General features: G+C 42.2%; 1 protein-coding gene across 3 annotated transcripts in view; it reads left to right on the top strand.

The window, feature by feature from the left end:
• The window catches only part of magi1b (membrane associated guanylate kinase, WW and PDZ domain containing 1b), a 125,674-nt gene that overhangs the window by 61,477 nt on the left and 40,151 nt on the right, over positions 1 to 24,046 (top strand). For all 3 annotated transcript variants that reach the window (XM_084542763.1, XM_084542765.1, XM_084542764.1), the window contains exons 3-6: positions 18,103 to 18,222; positions 20,230 to 20,472; positions 22,928 to 23,153; positions 23,668 to 23,750. In XM_084542763.1, the coding sequence (XP_084398889.1) occupies positions 18,103 to 18,222; positions 20,230 to 20,472; positions 22,928 to 23,153; positions 23,668 to 23,750 (672 nt within the window). The remainder of the gene's footprint in view (positions 1 to 18,102; positions 18,223 to 20,229; positions 20,473 to 22,927; positions 23,154 to 23,667; positions 23,751 to 24,046) is intronic.

Consider the following 24,046-nt stretch of genomic DNA (forward strand, 5'->3'; position numbering starts at 1 on the left):
GGAATATTAAGTTTACAAATCCTTTGCCACAGCTTAATTTTTTTCTTTTGTGTTCTGGGAGGACATGTTACATTGGGCTGTGAGTCCATATATAAATGCTTCCCTGCGTTCTTCACACACATTAGAATAGTCCAGCAAAGCAATTGCATAGAAAAGCATATGTAAGGGAGATGGATTTACTTCTGCTGTTGGCCCGTAAATGAGAGAGGTCAGCGTGTGTCCATGTTGATGCATGTCCAAAGATTGTTCAAGGCACTGTCCATGTGAATGTGTAGGTGTGATTAAAGCACACAGAGCAGGTGGAGAAACAGATGGAGAAGCGTGACTTGCCTAAACATGGAAACATGGTAACTCAGCTCAACCACCTCCTACCGCCATATTGTGAATTATCCTTTAATTCTTTTGCTGACCATTTAAATGCAAATCTTTATCTTTAGGAACACTTTTGATTTGCACAACAGCACATGCTAGAACCTCGTCCTAATAAACTAGCCTTTTGGTAGCGATTTGTCTAGCTGAATCCTATACGTGGCTTCCTTTTTATTGGTCATCTGGTAGTTTCCCTGGTGCTTGTGGAGGTTCATGTTAGCTCCTTACAACCCTACAATTGGAGTCAAAAGAGAAGCAATATGGACCATGATCACTCCCCTCCCATTGCCAAGAGCGAGGCATCACTGCCAATCATGTTGATTCTAGCGCCATGCCGTATGCAGCACAGCAAGGGTTCAACACAGTTTACCATCGTGGTGAATGAGTGTTTTCTCTGTGCCAGCCATACACACCACCTTTCCAATATCTCCTTACCAGAAACAGTCACATGGTTTTCACTAGTTTGGCTGTCACCATGTGGAGTCTCAAGCTTCATGTTGGTATCAGATTCAGTTATTTGTATGACGCGTTGTCCAACCCTGTTCGAACAAGCTTTTGTACTTGATCCGAATGGCTCACACCATGTCCATGAAATGCTGTCATACTGCATATCTTATCATTGCTCAAAGAATTTGGTCATATGCGGTCCAGACCACCTCCGAATCTAAAGTGATCTGATCGCAATGTGTTGGGTGCTTTAATACCTGTACTTAGGGCTACAGTGGATGTTGCAGATTGTGGCACTGTTAACATGAAAAGTGCCACAAGAGTTGTGTAACACATGGAAAATCTTATATTGGAATGTTATAGAAATGGTCAGACAAAGCACCTCCGTTATCTGGCATCAAAAAGATAATGACTGTGTGTATTCAACAAGCAGACTACACAACCATTTAACAGCTGTTAATTGTTCCATATTTCAGCATCAACTGGTTTCCACACTCGCATGTCCAAAACGTCAGCTGTCCCTGTAACCCTGTTAAACTCTGAAGCGCAGCACTCTCACCCTCCCCCATCTGCTGGGGCATTCATCTGCTTCCGTTGTGGTCACCCCATCCGCACTTTCAGCACTCCCAGTCTCCTATTATCCCCAGCAAGCCCTCCACTCCCTCTGTCCTGCACTCATTCCTGACCCCCCCCCCCAACTTATGACACCTCTGCCTCTCGTCCTCCCGCTGCCACTGCTACTCCCTCTCTCCCTCTGTTTCAGTCTTTGTCCTCCTCTCTCATTTTTGCTGCCACTTGTCAGCAGTCGGAGCAGTAGGCAGGAGACGAAGAAGAGAGGATTGCTGTGTTGGGGTTTACACCTGGTTTCAGAGCTCACCATTCTGTGTCGGCAAGCCTTGCAAAGGGAGCTCTGGTCTCTCCTGCATCAAGGCAAGTAGCAGTATTGCTGTGACGCTGATGGCTTGGTGGTCGCTCCTCAAATGAACAAGGTTTGCAGAAGCCCGTGTTCACGTGCGCGTGTGATGAATTGCAGGAGTAGAAGCGCAGGCGATTGGACAGCCTGTATATAGGCTAAGAGGACGGTTCGGAGGGAGGTGGGGGGCTGAAGCCGTGGGGGTGGGGTGGAGTTTGGGTGTAGGATGGGGGCAAGAAGGGGGGATGGGCAGTGAGGAGAAAAAGAGAGAGGGGATGGAGGGATGGGAAAAAAAATAACTCTCGTTCTCAAATCTGTGCTGATTCAAGCTAGCCGGGCAAGCTAACATAAATATATGTGCACATATGAGTTGTGGTTGTGTCAGACTTTTCTGTGCTGGCAAGTTTCTGTATGTGTCTACAGTGTAAAAAAAAAAAAAAAGCAGCGTCTCTGGTGCTGGTTACACATTGGACCCACAGATGCAATCACATTGTTATACCTGAACAAAAGAAATGCTGTCACTGTGAGAATGTGCGTGTCATTCCTAAAGAACTTTGCAAACTGAGAAGAAGCTGTGTCTCAGTCAAATATTCTGTGTGTCCAGTATTTGTCATGCATTAAGGGATGTTGGTTTTGTCAGGGCATGGTAAATGCATTTGGACATGTCTTCCCGTTGAGTGATCATTCCTGTTATACCAGTTTGGTTTTTTGTCCTCTACTGAACAGCTAAAACAGTTCCAATCCATCGTCATCTCTATTATTGGATAAAATTAAGGAGGAACATCGAGTAAGACAGTAAACTCAATCTTTCACCCTTATTACAGACTTGTTTTCCTCTGGTAATGATAAAACATATAATTGTGGAATTCAAATGCTATGTTGTTGTTGTTGTTTTTTTTTAGATGAAAGGATAGTTTGACATGTGTACTTGTATCTTAATAGAAGCCATGAAGTCAGGGCACAATTAGCTTAGCCTTAAAAAGAGCAGGGAAATGAGAAGCCTGGCTCTGTCCAAATATAATTGTTTCCCCATGTTTCTATTTTGTGAATGAAGCTGAGCTCATGTCTCAGTCACCGTATTTGCCATTCAGACATAAGAGTGGTGCTGACTGTGTTACTGGCTACTTGGCAAGAAAGTGAATATTCAGAAAATATGCTTTTGCTTCTGAGAAGAAAATCAGATATATGCTGAAATGTGTCCTAAATTCTCTTAAATGTGTTACCATTTTTTTAAACACTAGTTTATAGGTCACATCACAGTACCTCTGTCAGTTTGATTTGAAATAGAAGTTCCCAGCATGCTGCAGGTAGATCAGACAGAGACTTTGAGGGAAACAATAGGGGCTGAATTGATGCTGGTGAAGAAGTTTTTTTTGAACTGCTAACACTATTAGCATGAGTCAAAGGAGTGTTGTCAAACAGGGGGTGAATGATGGGAGGAGTCCCCCTAGATTCATGGATCCCACCTGCTCCACCCCCAACACTCAATCATCGACACTGTTGTCTTCACTCTGATGATGCAGCTCAGAGATAGTTTCAGTAATTTACTTATATTTAAACAGGTAGTGTAGGTTGTAATGCATTCCAAATTCTTATTTTGCCTCTTTGTCCGAGCTTGTTTTGAAATTCCTTTCCATTTTTAGAAAGAGACTGAACAACACTTTCAGTTGAATTTTTTAGGACCATTACATGAACTAGAGATGTTCTGATAGATAGTTTCGAGTACTGATCCGATTCCAGTCCATTTACATGTTTATATCAGATAATTCATCTATCCGTGATCTGTAACCACTTATCTTGTGATTGAGCGAAATAACCATTCACACTCACATGCACACCTACAGCCAATTTAAAATGACCAGTCAATCTCATAGGTGTGTCTTTGAACTGTAGGAGGAAGCCAGAAACCTACGAAGCTACAAGGAACACTTGCGTACTTCACACAGCGTTGTATGCAGCTTGACCTCATTGGGATGTAATGTAATTACACAGTACAACTTTCTGTGTAGGCCACTGTTCTAGAGCATTCGTGGAGCATTCACCAGAACTATCAAAATATCTGTCCTTTGGCAGTAGTACTCTGGAAAAATATAGTAACAGATTGATGCATAGACTGGTGTACTCAATAGTTCCTGATCCAAGGCATCGTTGTAGCCAGTATGAAGGAATTTCTCTTTGCTGGTTTTGGAACAATTCTGGTATAATCTGATATGTTCCTAGTACTGAGAATTACATCCATTTAGTAGAATGTTAATGCAAACAGTGACAAGAGTTCTGTCCTGAATTAGTTTTGTATTTAAGTTTTACTTATGGAGCAAACTGTTTTGACAGTTAATATATGGGTTCCTGAAATTGCGACCTCAAAAAGCTGCTTCTAATGTAAGATTTGGAAAAAATGTTGTCCTCACCACTGCCCACAATTAGTTTTAATCTTTTCCAGCTGGGAGTTGCTCCTCCGTTACATACGCAAAAAGAAGTCGACAACAATACTGTCCATCAACACCACACTCAAAAACACAAGTCAATTTGATAGGCACACTAACATCTTCGAGTATTTCACATGACCTTTGACCCTACTCCCTTTTTTCCCCCTTGTGTTTTCCCAACCCCCTCCATGACCACAGAGCATAACAAATGAGCCCTACACAAAGTTGCATCTCTTCTTAAATTTGCACAAATTTGTGCCAGTTGGGGAGTTTCACTCAGCAGAATAATTTCTGTGTCCATATTTTCAACACGAGCATTTTCTGACTCTTTCATGAAAGACATTGGATCTTGTTGTTTTGGGTTTCTTTCAAAGCTCATTGGCATCCCGGTTGCTCTGTGTTATTGTCCTATATTGGACTTGTAACACCTGTAAATATTGGTGATGAGGAATTGCGCTTAACTTTAGATATCAATCTTTTGTATTTAACATTTAAATTTATGCAAATCCTGCATATCCCTTGTCCCAGCTTTTATTTTTTTCATTTAAACTTCAGCGTTGCTGTAAAGGTTCCTCCCTTGACTCCTGTCCTCTTCACATGTTGGTCAAGGATGACTTGTTCAGAACTTGTTCAACATCCAGTGCATGTGTTGGAGTTTGTGTGTGCAAGAGCATTGATATCTCTCTGGGAGAGAAAAGAAGCTGAGGTGCTTGTTGGGATCTGATGGGATCCGCGAGAGCAAGAAAGAATAGGGGTGAACAGCCAAGAGAAGGGGAGGGAGCAAGAGAGGGAGAGGGGGGAGGTGGGCGGGTGCATGTTGGGTGCCTGCGAGACGGGAAACAGCGGGGCTCAGTCAGTGAGAGAGGGAGAGACAGAAGCCCAGCATTGGTGTGTGTGGGTATGAGACGGAGCACATTATAAGCCACTGTGTTGGATGCTGCTTAGCTTAGCTCCCATTAGCTTAGCATCACAAAGCCAAAGCTGGACAGAGGACAGACGCCCCGGAGGAGGAAGAGGGAGGTGGAAAGGAGAAGGAACTGTGAATCTGCACTGTTTTTTCATCCACTCGTCTGCACCTGATTGGATTTTTTTTTCTTTTTCTCCCTGTGACTCCTGTCGACGTGGTGTTGTTCTGTGGACTGTAAGGGACGGAGCAGAAACCCCTGGCAGGCTCCCTGATTGAGGTATTTCACTTTGAGTCTCATTTGCAGAAGGGACAGCGAGGGCTGCCGTGATTTAATGGTTAGGGGTTTGGGGATGGAGAGGCAGGCGGCGAGGATGGCTGTGCATCAGGCGGAAGGTATCAGGAGCAGAGCGAGGGAGACGGAGGCACACCGCTGGCAGTAATGGAGGCTGATGTGTTGTGGTCAAACGGAAGCTGTGTGTGTCTGTGTCTGTCTGTCTCAAGGTACGCTCGTGTCTGTGTGTGTTTGTCTGTGGCCCGGTTTGATGCCCGTGCATGTGTATGCATAGTGTCACTTCCCGTATACAGTGTGTGTGTGTGTGTGTGTGTGTGTGTGGAAGCACTTCGGCTCTGTGATGGCTATATTAAGACTATGTGATCTGTTGACATGTGTGATCTTATTGGAAGCCATTACCTCCAAAAGCTGCCTGTCTGTTTGTCTGTCTGGAGCTTCTAGGATGCTAAGGTTAGCCTCTGCCTCTCCTTCATCCTCCCTTTTTCTTCCTCCCCATTCTCTCTCTCCTCTCTTTCTTCCTTTTTCGATCCATCTCATGTCTGGATGACCCCCCCCCCCCCCCCCCCCCCTCCCCTTCTTCATCTCTCTATTTGTCCATCCATCCCCACTCCCTCCCCGCCCCTCTAAATGGATCCTTTTAAAGCCTTTCTTTCCCATTTCCATGTTGCTGTAGGTAGTAGCTAGCCCATGGTGCTTTTTTTCTGGGTGGAATAAAAAGACAAAGGCCGGCTGTGAGTGTGTGCGGGGGGCATTTTCAGGCAGGTTTCTGGCTGATTTAGCTTCACACCGGCCCCTCGGGTTTTTTTGTTTTTTAATCTCTCACTCACATTTCCTACATCTTTCTGTAAGGGAATTATTTGTAGCTGAAAAAAGGGATGAATGAAGGGAATAAAATTATCACGTCACATGTTCAGAGAAAGGCCTGTTTTGATCTCATTGTGGGGCGTATGTGTGTTGTTTTTTTTGTATGTGTGTGTGTGTGTTGTCTCTTCTTCACAAGCCCCTTTCAGTCAGTCAGAGCAGTGAAAACAGCCTCCCCCCGACTCAAAACACATCTCAAATGAAAGGCATTCGCGCCAATCATTAAAAACCCACAACAAAAACTACCCCCTCTGCCATTTAATTCCCTGTCACCACCACCTGAGGAGATTTTGAAGGCTCGAAGAATCAGGTGGGACGCTTGGCTTGTCCATAAAGCTCCATGAGGGATTGTAACCACTCCTTCTCTCAAAAACGAAGAGCAAAACAAAACAAAATGTAGCCAGAATTTAGCCAGAAATGTGATGACTAGATAAATGCTGGAATCTGTGGCCTGTGCTTTTGGTTGGATTAACCCTTTACTGGGACAGATGGCTCCATCCCCCTGCCGAGCTGACAGACCCCAGTCAGCTCATCACCCCTCCTACATTTTTTGTGTGTCTGTCTTTCACCAAAAAAAACAAAAAAAAAACAAGACACACTGGCAGACTGGCTCTGGCCAAGATGGTGGATGGGTCTGTTTTGGTTTTGGAATATGACGGCAGTCTGCCATCCCTCCCCTTGTGTTTGTGTGCGCATGCTTGCAGTTGTGTGTGTCTTGAAAATCATCCATGAGGACATGCCTCAGTATCTTCTTGGAAAATGTGGACTAGCCGCCTAGCTTGACATGAGAGCATGTTTATTGCGGTGATTTTGAGAAATGCTTCTCTAATAGCTTCTGTACAACAGTTGGGTCTGAGACTGTTGCCAGATTTTCGCAGAATCCACCAGCGACAAGACTCTTTAAATGGCCACTTATTTCAGCAGGACAGATGCTCTAGAAACCCAATGCAATTAACAAAATGTGGACAGTTTGAAAACCATGTATGCCAAATTACACCAGAAAATTGAGAAATGATGGCTTGGTTTTTGCACAGTTCAATGTTATACCGCCTGTGGAGGGAATACAGTAGATGGCATACATGCATTGAGTTTGACTTGAAAATAAGTGGCTGGATTGGCTAATTCAATCTACTGCCAGGCCTGCCTTTAATGTAACATCATATTTCATTTCAGAGCAGCATGATTCACTGCATAGAGGCATTCTGTTTTAGTCAATACAGGCAAGACTAAGAAAAAACATTTTCTTGCCGTATGTTGAGGCACCTATCTTTATTAGAGCCAGAGCCTGATCCGTTAGTGTGCATATCGGTCCACTGCTTCACTCCTTCATTCTATGTTCCTGCGTGAGGTGATGGACAGAGTTTGGACGGTAGAGCTGTGACTGATGCTCATGTCATGTCACTGATTTTTGCTGGAGATACAGAATTAGCCAAAGGCATTTTGTATCCCATATTTCTCTGATTGGTCTGCTGACCACCAATCAGAGGGCTCCTCTCCTTTGTCATGTCCTTTGTCAACAGTAACATGACGTCCTATGTTACTGCCAAAACTGGGTAAAAGTTTTTGGTTCTGACATAACCTTTCAAGGTTTATATGGTTGATACCAGTGATATACACCTATCAGGCATTCCGTTATGATCACCTTTCTTATATTGTGTCCAAAACAGTTGTGACTCATCAGAGAATGGACATGAGCCTTCTGAATGTGTCATGTGGTGTCTGGCAACACAATGTTGTTAGTGGGGGCCTTTGGGTCCTATGAGTTGAGAGGAGAGGAGGGGCCTCTGTGGATCATCCCACAGATACTTGATCAGTTTGGGATCTAGTGAATTTAGAGGCCAATGCACCACCTTGTGCTGTTTTTCATGTTTTTGAGTTGTTCCCAAACCATTTTTGTGTGTGTGTATCTGTGTCAGGCTGCTACCATCAAGGAGTGTCATTGCTATGGGGTTGGGGTGCCTGGTCTGGTCTAGGTGGGTGCTACATGTCTAAGTAACATCCACATGAATGCCAGGTCCAAAAGTTTTCCAGCAGAACATTGTATTGTCACAAGATGGTCAATTTTATTTATTTCTCCTGCCAGTGGTTTTAATGTTGTGGCTGATCAGTTTATATTATTCTCATTAGCCACCCTTTTCCTGGCACTGTACAGAATATTAGAGAATGGTGATTAGCATTATCCTTCATATGTCTCTTTGTTTCAATACAGCAGCCAAGAGGAATGAGACAGGAGTTATTTGGTCTACTTCTGGATTACGTGACATCATCAACATCAGAGCAGTGAAACAGGGTTTGGGCTCTTGGCAGGTCTCAGTCGGCGGCTTGAGAAAAACCACATTTGTCCTCCAGTGAAGCCCAAAAGCGGGAACAGTTTTGCCTGGCCACACAGGCAGTTATCACAACTGCCAAATGTACTGGAGACAGAGAAAACACAAATGAGCAGATCAGAGACTGGGCGGAGGCGTCTGTGGTATTAATTTTCTTAATATACTTTGTATGAACGAACAGACGAATTATGGCTTAAAGATTAAAGGAGAGAGTTGGTAGTACTATAGATGTAAAGACCAAGAACTACTGATTGGACCAGTAGAGGGAATAAAAAAAGCATAAAGGAAAGAATGAGGGAGGAGAGAAAGAAGCAGAAAGGAGAGATGGTGGGGAGGGCAGCAGAGGGAATACCACATGACCGCTGTACTATCCTCTGGGTCATGCTCATGAAAGTTTTAGTCAAAGAGAGAACATGTTCTTCTCTATCCTATATCATACACACGGTTTTAACCATTGCTGTGTTTACATGGACACTAGTATTCCACTAATAATCAGAATAATAGCCCTGGAATTAAAATGCCTCATGTGACCACTCTGATATTAAATATTGGTGCCTAAGTACACTCTTTCTGCTCATGTTTGCTCCACGTGGGTCAAACATCAGGTGACATGATCATTTTCTGGGACATGGCGGTAGAAAAAAGAGTACTTGAAAAGACGAGCAAAGCCGAAATCGATGGCCAGTACTGCTTAAAAGGTTTGTCTGTCTGGTCATCTTTTTCAGTTGAATCAATTCAATTGGGGAAGAAAACAACTTTTTGATATTTCTGTCTGGCTTGACACCCCACAGCTAGTAGAACCTCTTTCTGCACGTGAAAAAAGTTATATTCTTACTGAGGTGTTGGGGCGTGTAAATGCATTTATCTAAATATGATTTGATTCATCGATGTAAGCAGTTAATTTGGAATCTCCAATCATAATTAATTCAGTCAGGTTAAAGACATAGTGGTGCATGTGTGTCTTATCCATTATGGAGAACAAACATTTCCCAAACATGCTGTCAGGGTTTTGGAGTGTTGTCATCGTCCCCATGTCAGTTGCAGACCACTTAAAAAGCGCTCTTTTCAAATAACTCCTGTCCTGAATGACCTGAATGCCAGCACACAAACCGAATAAGAATAGCTGGGTCTATTAATAGAACAATTATGATAATGAATCATTGCCAAACACATTTATGATGGCCTAGTTTTCCCTTATGGCACTGATCACGTCACAATGATGAAAATGTTGAAACAATTCACATTTTCCCCTTTGTTTTGTTTGATTGATCCACAAATTCTGAATTGCCCAGAAAAGAATTTCCAACAAAAATCTCAAAACTTACTGTGCATGTTGTTTCTCTGAACCCTCTGACTTTAGAAGACAGTTTGTATGTAGGTCATTCTGAAGTATGTTTATCAGTTGTTGTAGTCTGTGAACACCTCACTCTGATTGAAAGTTAGATCATTTGGTTTTCTTAGGTGATTAGAATCCACATTAAAACCGCACAATTCCCTCAGTGTTCTTAGTGACAGTCTGATAGTCACCATCATGCTTACCATGTGGTAAGCAGTTCGGTTAAAGTACCAGGGTGATTCATCAACCTGTACCCGACTCTTGTGACATGTTACCCGTCATAAACATTATTAGACTGGAAAGATGCTGCAGAAAGTGATATTTCTGAGAGCAGAAATAGCTGTGACGTGCAGAATATTTCTAAATATAACCACAGAGTGTGACATCCGGGCTGTGTGTGCATTAACCCAATTATTCTTGTTTTTCTAAGTGATGCCGTTATGTCATCAGTAGTGACACAATGACTTACGTTTGTTGTGATTGCTTCAGAGTAGATTGACACTGGTCACTGTAACTTTCGTTACATGCAAACACTTTATTTTCTAGCGCCTTAGGCAACCTGGCTCACTTCTCCGTCTGCCAGTTCTTTACTGGTATTGGGAGACATTCAGTTTTGGGTGGAGCAGTGTTTTAGTTATACTCCCCTTTAAGTCTTAACAGCCCGGGGGTCAGAAAGAGGTCCTCCTCCTAGTTTGTCCATCAAACAGAAAGTCTGCATGTGTGTTTTTACCAAATAGTGCTGTGGAGCTGTTATTCTACAAAATAGTTTTGACGTCTCAGAGAAAGAATTCATCAAGAAAGGCATTTTGAATCTAATTTAATCGGATTATTCAGTGCAAGACAAAAGCTGGATAAAGACACTTTCTACACCTTGTTTTTGTGGGACTACTTTCCAAGTATATTTGGACACATTCAACTGGATCTCATGGTTTCATTTCATTGGATCAGCACATAGCCATGTTCACTCTTCTGTCACTGAAGCTTTGTGGGTGTTTTAGATTCTGCAAAAAGAGAAAGAAAACTGTCTCTGTGAGTGAGGTGTCAGAAACTAGTTTCCTTTCCTCTTCGGAAATCGTGAAAGCTGAAGACATGCTTCTGGAGATCATCAAGCTGGATCATGAAACTGGATTTAATGAAGACGCAGTCGGCCAAGAAGTCAACCTCAACATTGTCCTTGTGGAGGGAATTAAATGTAGGTCACAGCTAAAATGCGAGGCCAGGCCTGGGGGATATGTGTGCCCAGGGTGCTCTATTGCTCTGGGGGAAACAAACATATTTTTTACACATGGTTATTTTTAGATGCCGGGTTGTACATGTCTGTACAGCCTCCTTTTATGTTTTTCATGTGTTTTGATGCCATTGTGTTAAAGGAATGATGGCTCATTTTAACTTCTTGTGTTAAACTTGTTGTCAGGCCGAGCTACTGTCTTCCCTCATCCTTTATCATGGTTGAAGTGATTGTAATTTACCTCTCCTTCTCTTTCATCGTGTTGTGCTTGTTGTTTCAGTGGTGCGTAATTAAATAACATAGTCATTTTGGTCTTTCTTATAATGTCATTGTACTCTCAAATGTAATCTTTGTGTCATTCCCCACCTTCACAAATGTCAGCAACCTTAGTTTGAGTCTGGCATGCCTCTAGAAGGGCAGACACTCCCTTAAAATAGTCTTTCATCAATTAAATATAGATGAGCTGCTTGGATTTGTCTGCCAGTGAGCGTTAGTTGCGCTATAAGAGGTGAAGATCTTCCATATATTATGTACATTCCATTTCGTTTTTATAGTACTTTAATCATGAGATCTAATTAAGGTTTTGTGTTGATGGTTTCTTCAGATTGAGACATCCAACACTTTTGTCTTTGAATTATTCCCATAAAGAAGAGGCAAGGTCTCACTGTTTGTCCAACACAAGCTAGAGGCGTGACCCAGTGAGGCAGAGGTAGTTTTAGATTTGCTTTTTTGGATTTTTTCTTATTAGTCATGTTAAGTATTAACTGTCAAAAACAGCTATTTGCTATTGATTTTTGCGTATGGCATTCAGTAGGGCAATTGAAACCATCATGTTATTGTCCTCATTGTTGTCCTTGAACCAAGATGACCCTTGAACACCACAGTTCAGTCGGTTCAGTCGAGTTGATGGGAAGAAGATGTGGCGGACGCAATCTGATATTGATCCGCTGTAATCTGAGTGACAGTGTAGACAAAGTGGGAAGGCCAAGGTCACGGCGAGGGTTGTGACCAATTGCTGTCATCCATTGATTGTGGTTTGAAAGACATCATGGTGTAACTTGATGCTCTCTTAGCTGATAAGCCCAATCCTGAGAGGGGAAACATTGTGATTGATGCTAAGGTCACAGTGACACCAAAGCTGTAGCTCTAGGAACTGTAAAAGAGTGATTGCAGGCCAATTTTGTTTTATAAAAATGAATGAATCTTTTTAGACTAAAATAACTGCTTCAGTATCATAGTAAGTAACAGAGAATGAAAACTGATGGGCTTTGTCACTGCCATTTAAAGAACTAGAATCCTGTAATTACCACCTGTATCCATCGAGACTGCTGTTGCCACTGCTTAGCAAAGTTGCGCTGTGTTGATTAGAATCATTTTTACTTACAGAAACATGGTTATAGCTTCAAATTTTGACACAATCCAATTGGCCTGTTCTCAGCTGAAATAGTTTGTTGAACTGAGGTGAATGAGCTGCGGTTTAGTGCACCTAAAACTGAAAAAAAGAAACATATGTGATGGTATGCAATTGAGTATAAAGATGATAGCACTTGTGGCACATTTGACGGGTTTTAGGCTTTTCATGTGTCATTTTAAAGCATTAAATGGTTAGGGTTAGCGCTGAGAACTGTGGTGGGGGGTCCTTCATTGAGATTATGCGATGTGAAGTGTCTCGCTAAAAATGTAAACTGATGCTGATGTATGCTGAAAGCACACAACAAGACTGGCATGTTACTCAGATGTCTGACTAGGGTTGCAAAGGGGTGGACAATTTCCGGTAAATTTCCAGAAACTTTCCATGGGAAGTTAAACTGGGGAATTTTGGAAATATTCCAAATTAGAAACTTTCCATGGGAATTATGGGAATTATGGGAATTATTGGGAATTTATGGGAATTAACTGGAAATTGGGGGTAATTTAAACAAACTGTATCATATCCAAACATAAATGTAAATATTTTTGTCATAAGCAGACATCCATGCAAAATAATACAAAAACATGACATTTCAACAGCCGAGATTTCAACAATCTCTTCTCCAGAGAGAATGCCCCTGTCATATATAACAACCATTGGCTGTGCTGCCCATACTCTTAATCTTTCATTTAGCACCTAACTTACCAGATAGTTAGCTACTGTATTAATACATTTTTATTTAATATTTGCAAGTTAAACATTAATAACGTTATAGATCAAATATATTTACGCCATGATATTATCAAAACTTACTTGACTATATATAGTCCGCGGGCTCAAATGTGTGGCTTCAATAGTCTTGTGCTTTGAGCTCAAAAGTGTGGCCTCCAGGCTTCAAGAAATCACCTGTCCATGTGATGGAGGAATGCACAGTGCATGTAGGGGGCGTGGCCTCAATAGCCCTGCAGTAAGCAGTGCTGTGTGCATGTGATTGAGGAGTGTACTTGCATTAAATCTGGTTGTTTTAGCCAAGACTATGCTACAATATATTCCCCCCAACTATATTTAAGTTCCCTGTTAAGGGCCAACCTTCAATTTTGTAAATTTCTTATTTATTGCTGTTTATTCCCATATATTCCCGTTAATTCCCGTTAATTCCCATATATTCCCGTTAATTCCCATGGAAAGTTTCCAACTTTGAAAATTCCCGGAATTTTGCAACCCTATGCCTGACTAAAAACTCTGCTTTGCTTTGTTTAGTTTTCACAATATTTATCTTTTTTAATCACTGATCTGCTATACCTTTCTGTCGTTGTGTGCCGGAAGGGAAGCGTACACTTGATATGCAGCGTAAATGCTGATCGAATAAACAAAGTGATCTGTGTAGAACTTCAGGGTAGTGGGCTCAGTTTCACTCTTCTCACAACATTCAAGTGATGCTATGAGTTTTTACAAAAGAATCAAACTTAAAGTGTGATTATGTTTGCTGGCTGTTGGCTCTTCTGGTTTAGAGGCTGCAGGAGTTAACTGGTATAATTCTATCGGGATTTGTGAAATCACAGTCCATCTTGCAGGCTGTGCACTTTGTGGTTGAAGTTCAGTGATTCCGACTAACCAGCCTTATTGTAGCTTTGGCCGTGTTTTAGCCGCAACTACGCTTAATGACAACAAGCAGTGGTCAGATTTCGATAAACAGATCTTTCAGTGACCTGCCAACTTTATTTATTTATTTTTTATTTTTTTTGTGTCCGTCCTTTTTGAACAGCTTCCAAGGACGACTTCTCTGATGGCTCTGTGTAACAAACCATCTGGTGCATCAGGTTAGAAGTCTGTTGCCAACTTTTAAGATATGAGTTGTAGTATTTGCACATGTCACCCAGTTGCTCTGTGATCAGCATCAATATGGCCTGTCTCAACATGAATAGCAATGGGCTGAGTGTACATCCCTGTGAACAGTTCGATGGTACTGGAGGTTATGTTTTTGACCTGGCCCTGAATGGTGACTGTTTTTAACTCAGAGGGGCTCTAGGAAAGATTCCAGTCTTGATAACTGAGTTCAAAAGTATTGAAAAGCATATAGATGTCTTATATCCTTTTGGTGTGTTGAGAAAGAATATGCCATTAGCTGTGCACCAGAGACTGCTTTGTTACCTGAACATATCGCAGTTTATGCTGCCGTGTCCTGCAGTGTTACCTGGCTAAAAATAGAAACATGACTGAGGATATTGACATAGCAGATAGAATACTACAACATGTGCATGGCATGGTGCATATTTTGGTTCTCCAAGAAAAAGGATTATTAATGAATTGCTTCTATGACTTTTCTTAAATTATAATTAAATTAGGCCTAAACCAACAGATTATGTGTTGAGGAATTATAGGCCTAAGAACTTCCTGGTCCATTTTCAGCATATTTTACTGTCTTTTTGTTTGTGTGTGTGTTTGTACTTACCGTGGTGCTGTTTCATAGACATAAATATGTTTTTGGTCACATTTATCATAGGAATTCTCCATACTGAATGACAGTTAATACAGTTAAGTATCAGTTGCACCTATGTGGACGTCCACTCCCTCTCTCAAATGCCTGTGTGCATACTTTCTGTAAATCTTTAGCTTCCTCTTTCTACCTCTCTCCTTTGGAGCCTGATGAAACATAATATCACTTAGTTTATTTCAGTTCCTAATAGCAGAGCCTGGTCTGCAAAGCTAAACAGAGGTGCTGAACCTAAGTTGCTCTCCTAATAGTAGGGGTCTAATCTGGTCACCATAGGTGGTACAAAGCATAGACAGGACAGTGCAGTGCCCCATTGTAGTAGTTATGGTAATGGAACTGTGTGTGTGTGTGTGTTGCAAAGTGCATAAAGCTCCATTAAGTGATTACCCTCCTTTTAGCCCCAGACCATGCCATTTGGTGGCACCTCCTCCCCACAGTGGGTGTGTGTGTACACATGAAGGCCTACATATGTGTGTGCTGGCTGGCAGGGGGCAACAGCTGTTGATTATGACAGGAAGTGTTGCCTTCTCAACCCTGTTTGTACCATTACAGGCCAACAAGTGTGCGTGTCTGGCATTTGTATACAGTTCTGTGACTGTCAAGCTTCTGCTGGGATGCCTGGGGGAAAAGGTGGCTCAACTTTCTGCCCTTTCTCACTGATGGACAGAGAGGTGAACAGCTAAGAGTAAAGGTTACAGAGCTCCATGTGTTCAATTGTGAAAACACAATAAGTCTTCCCTCATAAAGCAGTTAGCGTTAATCAGATCTGGTTTTGAAGCATTGGTAGCCGTTTTGAGCTCCCAGCGCTTTAGACAGTATCTCAACATTTGTTTCCCTGATCATCTTGTGGAAATGCTAATGATGATTTTTTATTTTACATCGCCCACCCACCCATCCCAGCTGGTAAAGATCCTGAAACCGTCAAGGCACAAGCCAGCCAATGTTAGATAAACAACATCACGACAAATCTCCAAGCCTTCATTGTATGTGCCAGTAGCTGGATTATTCGAACTCTTAGTTTTGGGGTTCTCACTTCTTCTCGTCCTGAAGAGTTTGACTCAACCAGTCCCAACTCTAGGCAGGAGTCTCTATGCACAACCTGTCTTTCCCTCTCAGTTCATTTCACAGCTTGGTCAATGGAGCTTTTGTAGGGAGGGGATATTGAATTAATTAGGCCTATAGCGATAACAGTGTCTTACCCCTGGGTGTAAGCCAAGGCTCTGCATTTCTACCCCTTTTGAAACACTGGTCACAATTGCACTTCCTATTTAGTTTTCCAAGAGTAGCAGTATCTAAATGGAGTCGAATCAATGGCCACTTTTGTATGGGAAGTGAACTGACAGTAGGCCGAACACTCAGGCTCAGCTGAGGACTCTCCAAGGTTGACATTTGGTAAAAGACTTGGTGCTTGGGAAGGCATTAACTGCGATAGTTTATTTGATAGGATCTGACAGAAAATGTACTCTTGAAACATAAATGTTATAGCAGTGCTAATGGGGAATTCTACTAACATAAGAAAAAAAATCTCTCTGTGCTCTTATAGTATCTTGATAAAGATAAAATAGAAGAAAATACAGTTACGGTGGCAGTTCGGTAATTGAGCTAATTCATTTTAAGAATATTTTGTGGAAGGGATTTCAGACAACACACATTCTTCTCTACATGTTTTGTGGGCTTGTGTGAGTATAATGCTTTCTTGTGTTGGGGTGCGCACATCTGTGATTTATCACCAGTGTCACTGAACGTGGCTGCAGTGGGAGCCTCTCCTTGTATCCACATACATCTATTTTTACCAGCTTATTGCTTACCAGCCCACTGGAGACAAAGTGATTGGGAGATAAGACAGATCAGGAGATGGAAGGCAAAGGAAGCCAGCAAAGAAGAAGGGAAAGCCCTCTGTTGTCACTTAAAAGATGACAAAGATATTTTGCCATGGGCGCCGTCTAGATGCTGTTATTAGTAACGTTACTTATGCTACAGATAGAAGGATTTCATTTTTGTAGTAGAGAGTGAGATACCTTCTAAGAGAAAACGAGAGCAGCCTGACAATAGTGTGGAAATATGCACCAGTGAGGCAAAGACTGAATGATTGAAGTGAACAAAGGAAGCAGGATGGAACAATTTGAAAAGAACATTTATCGTCGCTTAAATCCACTGTGTTGTCGTCTCACCAATGTTTCTGCTGTAAAGCTGTTTACCACTGATGGCACACTGGCCAACTGTCAGCAGCCATTAAAGGCAAGTGCTAGAATCTCACAGGCTACATGCCAAATCACACACATACTCATTTTCCCCTCACATATGGCAGGGTCTCACTAAGGTGCTACTACAACACCTCACACCCTACCCCAGTGTGAAGCATTATAACGGATTATGTTAAACAGTGGATTATTCCCTTTAAGGGTGTGCTGTTTGTGACTTTCACCACTACCAGTAACAGTGTCATGCCATGTCTAATTTATGTGATGAAACTGAATAGTTTTACATTTTGGAGGGGCTTGTGCATGGCTTGTGCATACTCCGCAGAAAGTGGAAGTGGGCATCGTTAATGCGAAAAAGCGGAAATGCTAGCGGCTACTCTGTGAGCTCCCAGATGCTAATATTTGCAGTGTGACCGCTAATCTCTCCTGGGTAGATATCAGCATACTGTGTGTGGGTGCATGCTGAATGAACGGTGTGATCCGACGGACACTGGCTGACATCCAGTAATAAGAAAAGTGCCTCTCGTTGGCTGTCTCCCGCATATCCCACAATGCTTAGCGCATGTGACGTATGCTGCTATGGGAGGGCCATATGAGGACTTCCCCAGAGTTTCTGGTGGAGTATAAATGACCTGGCTAGAACGAAGTTGAACTTGCTCACCTTGAGAACAAGAACAAATTTCTTGCTTCTTGTGTAGTATGTAACACGCTTAAGTCTAAACACAAGTAGTTGGCAACATAGCCCTCAGACCACCAGTGCAATGAATGAAATGATCTACCAAGTGCAAAAAAAAATAAAAAGCCAACCAAGATTTTAGATGGTTTGTCTAAGTAGAAAATGATTAAGGCAATGCACTACTAACTTCTGCTCTGTCTCTCTTTGTGTCTAGGTACTACTCGCGCCCCACGTGAAGGAGAAGTTCCTGGCGTGGACTATAACTTCCTCTCAGTGGACGACTTCCTGAAGTTGGAGAAGACTGGGACCCTGTTGGAGATAGGAACGTATGAAGGTAAATCAGAACACTGTCACCCTTTGGTTGTGTGTACTGTTGACAGTTTCTAGCCATTTGGATTTCATTATGTGACATGTTTCAACTAATACGGAGAGAAAAAATATCTCTGCACTCAGCTGAAAAAGTCCCACAACCAGTCAGAGGCAAATTCAACTCTGTGGTGCTCAGATGAGGTGTATGACTATGTCTACTTTAGTGTCCATCGCTACATAAAGCACGCCCAAATGATTTGATTTGCCCGGCATATCTTGGCCCAGACATAATCCGTTCCAACAGAGCAACTCCAGATAAAAAGAATTGTGGGCCGGGAAGTTGTTGTCATACAAAGACACAATGATACTTGTACATACGTCTACAATATGCATTGATTACACACAAGAACAGGCTGTTACTGTCTGTTTGTGTTAATCAGTAAACATGCTTAAATGGCATTTAACCTGACTCAGGACTGGTTTGCCAGCCTGAATGGGATATATAGCGATGTCCCTTTTCACGTCCCACTCGCACTTGATCTCGCCCACCTGTCGTACATTGTTAGCAAGGAGGTGTGTCGTACCTCCATCCAGGTCAATCAGTCTACTGGTGGACAGGTACAAATACTGCCACAGCATGTTCCTTCTCTGCCTCTATTGGGCACTCAATGCCAACCCACACAAAAGTGAAGTTTTAGTGTTGGTGCCAAAGACCACATGCTTCACCTTTTACCTCTAGAAATCTATTCCACCTCTGTCTGAACACTTGGTCTCTGAAATACAAAGCAACAAGAAGACTTTAAATTGAGAAGATTTTTCTTATTCTAGTTCTTTCATTTATTGACATGCTCTACTGTTGTCCTCCATGTCCACCATGAATAGGGGCCTATAGCATATACAGTATACATTCACAGCCTCTCTTCAGGTCTATCAAGAGTTATTTTCTGATGACGATGAAGGACAAATTCTATTATGTTATGTTATAAAGGTATTAAATAAAGGGTCTGGTGAATGCTAGGCATATTCAAAGGCCACTGTTCATTGCTTGGTTATTATGTTTTGTATAAGTTTTCTCACACTGACAGATTGACACATGAATGCGTATATCTCTCTCTAGGCTTTGTTTCAGTGGTTGGCTGATAAAGTCAAACAGTATGTTTTGGATATATTAGACACGTACGTATGGATTAAGTGAGGACCATTAGCATTGACTCCATCAGAAAGTACTCTTCTTTTAATTGTAACTAAGGCAGTTCTAGACAACAAACACAAATACATTGACGGATCATGCCACGTGACACACTGTCATGTGTCACATGAGCTTTTGCTTTACTTAAGAAAGTCACTGCAGACACACTGAAAGTACTGTCAACAACAACTCTGCATGTAGCATTTCCATTCAGTCAGCTGATGTTTAATTAAGTATCTGCTGTGTCCACATGGCTTGTGCACTGTTCCACAACAATGGTGGCGGCAAGCTAGGAGGAACAAACAAGGCCAGTGGACTTCTGGCTCTCAGCTAGCTCACTCACTTCACTGATCCCAGTGTGTAGGAAACCAGGCTGAAATGTGGTATAGGAACCTGAAGAACATTTTAGCTGAAAAAATGTGTGAACTACAAGGAGGAAAACCAGTACTAATGTGTTTCAGTTCCTTACATTTCCCGATAGTGTGTGGAAACTAGTGTTGTGCCTCTGACACACAATTTAACAAAACAGTCGAAAGTGATGTGATATTGTTAGTTAAAATGACTGGAGTTTAATATTTAAGTGTTTTTGTTAAGTTAAAACTTATTTGTTGGAAAAGTTTAATGGGGTTAACAAGGAAAAGATGTAGTTTTGCTTTGGAGATTAACATTCTCCCACAGACAAACTCTGCCATTCTATTTGCATACAAAGCCTGTGACTAAACCCCCTCCAACACACACACAAAAACTCTTTGACCCCTCCTCTCATGACCTCCTACTACTTTTTTCTGTCTTTTTAATCCCACCCTCCCATCTCCTCTCCCCACCTCCTTCTCCGTCGCCTAGGTAACTATTATGGGACGCCCAAGCCACCGGTGCAGCCCCCCAGTGGGAAAGTGATTAGCAGCAGCGGTAGCGGCGGTGATGCCCCACTGCCAGACGGGCTCAGCAGTAGCCTGCCGGGCTCGCAGCACTCCACTCCTCTACGCAGCAAGTCCTACAATGACATGCACAATGCTGGAATAGGGCCTGGAGAGCAGCAGCAGGAGGACGACGAGGACCTCCCTGACATGAACAGCAGCTTTACAGGTGAGTGGAGAGGAGAGGAGGTCGAGGAGGAGGGAGAGGAAAGAAGAAAAGTTAGAGGATGTGGATAGATAGTTGAAGGCTATTGGTACTGATTGATATCCCCACAGTTTAGAGATTGAGAGACTTTAATGAAAATTCTCTTTTTATCGGGTTGGATGCCACCTCTCTTCAATTTATTTAGTTTTGCCAAATGTAGGACTGAATTTTTAGAGGTGAGGAAGTCACAGTGATCAGGAGCTTTGCTGAACATTATGCCAGTGGTAGGAAGCAAGTCTGATCTCCCACTTTCACATGTATCCCTGGCTCTGGATTATGTAATTTATTGAGTAGAAATGGAAAATAATTCTTGTATTGAAAAAGCAATCATCTCCTTTATACATTAAGTTATATTCACCTTACTTTAATGTAGAGCACTGCAATAGTTTTATAATGTCATCTATGACTCTCCCAAACTGGAGAATATAACTGGTGATCTTGTCAAGGATATCTCTCCTGGAACACATATGTACAAAGAAGGCCTGCCTTTCACACTGTACAGAAGTAGTACTACAGATTTCTGTCCTTTGCTTGACTATTTTAACTTACTTACCTTATAAGAGAATATTGCATTGGCTGGTAAATCTAAAGAGCTTTTTATTTATCTGAAAAAATATTTGATAGAGTTATGTTATATGTTGAAGAAACCGTATGAATTGAGGCCAAGCCAAACACTCTTTTCTGTAGCTGTTATGTTGAGCACAGATGTGGATTCTTCCACGTGAACTAGCTTTACATTATGAGTAGGGAAGTGAAATTCAATAACAAGTGGTCGCTCAAGATGCCTTTGAATCACATTCTGAAGCCAGGTGTCACCAGCCTTCTCTCTCAGATTGATTTAGGCACAAATGTAATTTATTTGGACAAAAAAAATACCGCCCACAGTGCTGGCAGAGTCCCAGCTACTAAATTAAGTTTGGCTTCTTTGCATAGGACACATTCGAAATGAAAGCCACATTTGGCGCTGATAAACACAGGTCCACATGACAGGTTTCTCCACCGCCTGACAATTGCGCCTGTCACCAATCAGCAGCTGTAGTTGTTTCTTAACTCCACCTTGTTTTCTGGGAGTCGCAGCTCCTTTAGCTCCTGTGGACACCCTTAACAAACAGACCTGCAGGCAGCTGCTTGGAGATCCATCTTTGACAACAGCCTGAGAACATGCTGTGCTGTGTTTAGTTTGGACTACAACACTGGTATGCGATCCTGTTTTCTGCTGCTCTGTTTGAGGGGAGAGAGACGGTGAGGCTGATGCTGATGGATAAAGGGGAGGGAAATGGAGAGATGGTAGCAGGAAATTAAAGAAGAAAGTGGGAGTGGCTGGGAAGGGGGGAGAAGTCTGAAAAGGACTGAGCGGAGAAAAAGAGACGAGTGAGGGACGGTTTTATTGAGTGAAGTAGTCCAAGAAAATGAAGAAGCAGGAGAAAGCATAAAAGAAGTGAAGAGAGAGCTTTGGTGTGGTGAGGGGCTGCAGAATACAAAAGCTTCTTTGATTGGTAAGTGGTTTCAGGGTTTGACTACATCTGTCTGCATAGCTGCATCCAAAAATGTAAAACAGTGCCACCTGGCTGCAAGCAGCAGAAGGTGGATGTCTGAGCAGCCCCCATATGTGAAATGATTCAGGGTCATGTATGTGTTAGAGGGAGATATTTTTTTAATCGATTGAAACGGTATACAGACACCAGTGCTGCTTTAGGCTCTCTTCTAACCTTGAATTAAACAACTTCCTCAGATTTTAGATCATTTTTTACGCCCTCCTGTGTGTTCGTAGGTCAGTGGGCATGTTAGGGAGGTTGACTCAGCCCTAAAGCTGTTTCTGCCATGTGTTTTTCGAAAGGTGGGACCAAAAGTTGTTTATTTGCCGTCTGTGATTGTGTGAGCACCAAGGGTGCTAGTCAAGTATGAGTGTGAAAATGAGATAACAGGAAGCCAGGTGATGGCACTTCAGAGGCCATCATTCTAGGTGTGAACTGGTCACTCAGCTAGCTGTAGTAAACGTTTAGTTTAGCATGAATGGATATGCTCAGCTGTGTTATTTCTAAAACCTGCTTTAGTCTTGAAAGTATTTCGACTTCGCAGGTCAAATAGATTTTTTTATTGATGTAGAATTTCAAATATTTTAGAAATATGAGAGCTAAATTTATATTTCCCTGCTTTTCATTTTTACTTTGCTCTCAAAACTGCAGTTTTTCTTGAAACATTTTACAGTCCATAATATTTGTCACCCGAGTAAATTTTAAAGCAAAGCATCGACCTTTTTAAGCAATGGAAGCAATTGTTCCCGTTGTGGTGTGGTCTCGAGGCTCCTCTCGCGGTACTCACCTTGTCTTCGCAGCTACTTTTTGTTCCTGAAAGTCTTACAGGCGTCATCTAATCAAAATGTTCCTGACACCTCTGTGCTCGTTTTTGATCCCACCAGGAGACTCTAGTGAATTTGACGATATTCATCACTCGGTGCGCCCCTTCGCCCCCCACCTGAGTGACCCGTCCTACGCTGGGACAACGCCCTCACCACCGGCCATCACGGAGAGCACACAGCAGACACACCCTCACCTGAGCCATCCTCCCTCTGAGGACCCTCTGGGACCTCTGCCTGACAACTGGGAGATGGCCTACACCGAGAATGGAGAGGTCTACTTTATAGAGTAAGTAATAAAGGATGTTAGTCATAATAGAGTATGATTTAGTCCTATTAAATGTGGAATTTCAATCTCATTTGTGCTAAATTTTTGGTGGGTCTGACTCTCATGCTGTAGCATCCAGGTTCCCAGTTACACAATGTGATGTATGTATGCTATTATAAAACTAATGAGAATGCACTATCCAGTTCCTTTGTTTTAGCTTTGTTTTTTGGACATACAGTACCATGACTCAGATGATGAGTATCTTTACAGACATACTCATTAATATTAAATAAATTTAAATGCCGGATTCCAGGGTATTTAATCTATTATAGCAAATAGCTGTAGCAAATTCTGTTGTAGTATAGTTTAGGTCAACTTCAACCATTGCACACATGTAACAAACATTATTCTGACAATCCTTATCTAAAATATGTACTGTAACTTTTTTATTTTATGGTTATACATGATAATGAGAGGAGATAAAGATTTCTTTTATCCGCATCCAAGTAACTTTATTCTTGTTTGTTCTGTGTAGCCACAATACAAAGACAACCTCCTGGATAGACCCTCGGTGCCTGGACAAACCTCAGAAACCCCTGGAAGAATGTGACGATGATGGTATGTGCAAGCATGATTGCTCGTGGGATTATGACTCTATCTGCTTCTCCTTTAGTCTTTCTTTCTTTCTTAGCCTAAACAAATCTTGATCTTACAATGTTGCGTTGTCATGAAAAGGCCACCTAGTAGAGGTTCCACCAGTAGCCCTTAGGTGTCAGTGTTGGGTCACAGAACATGGTGAGCAGTCATGGGGTGGTGCTGCTCTGCTCTGCTCATTCCTCCAGCTGTTTCTCGTGGTAAGACGCCACACAGCTCCAGTGAACTAACTGCATCATCAATATCGTCCTTCTTAAATA

This window comes from Chelon labrosus, assembly GCF_963514085.1.
Source record: "Chelon labrosus genome assembly, chromosome: 4".
NCBI lineage: Eukaryota > Metazoa > Chordata > Actinopteri > Mugiliformes > Mugilidae > Chelon > Chelon labrosus.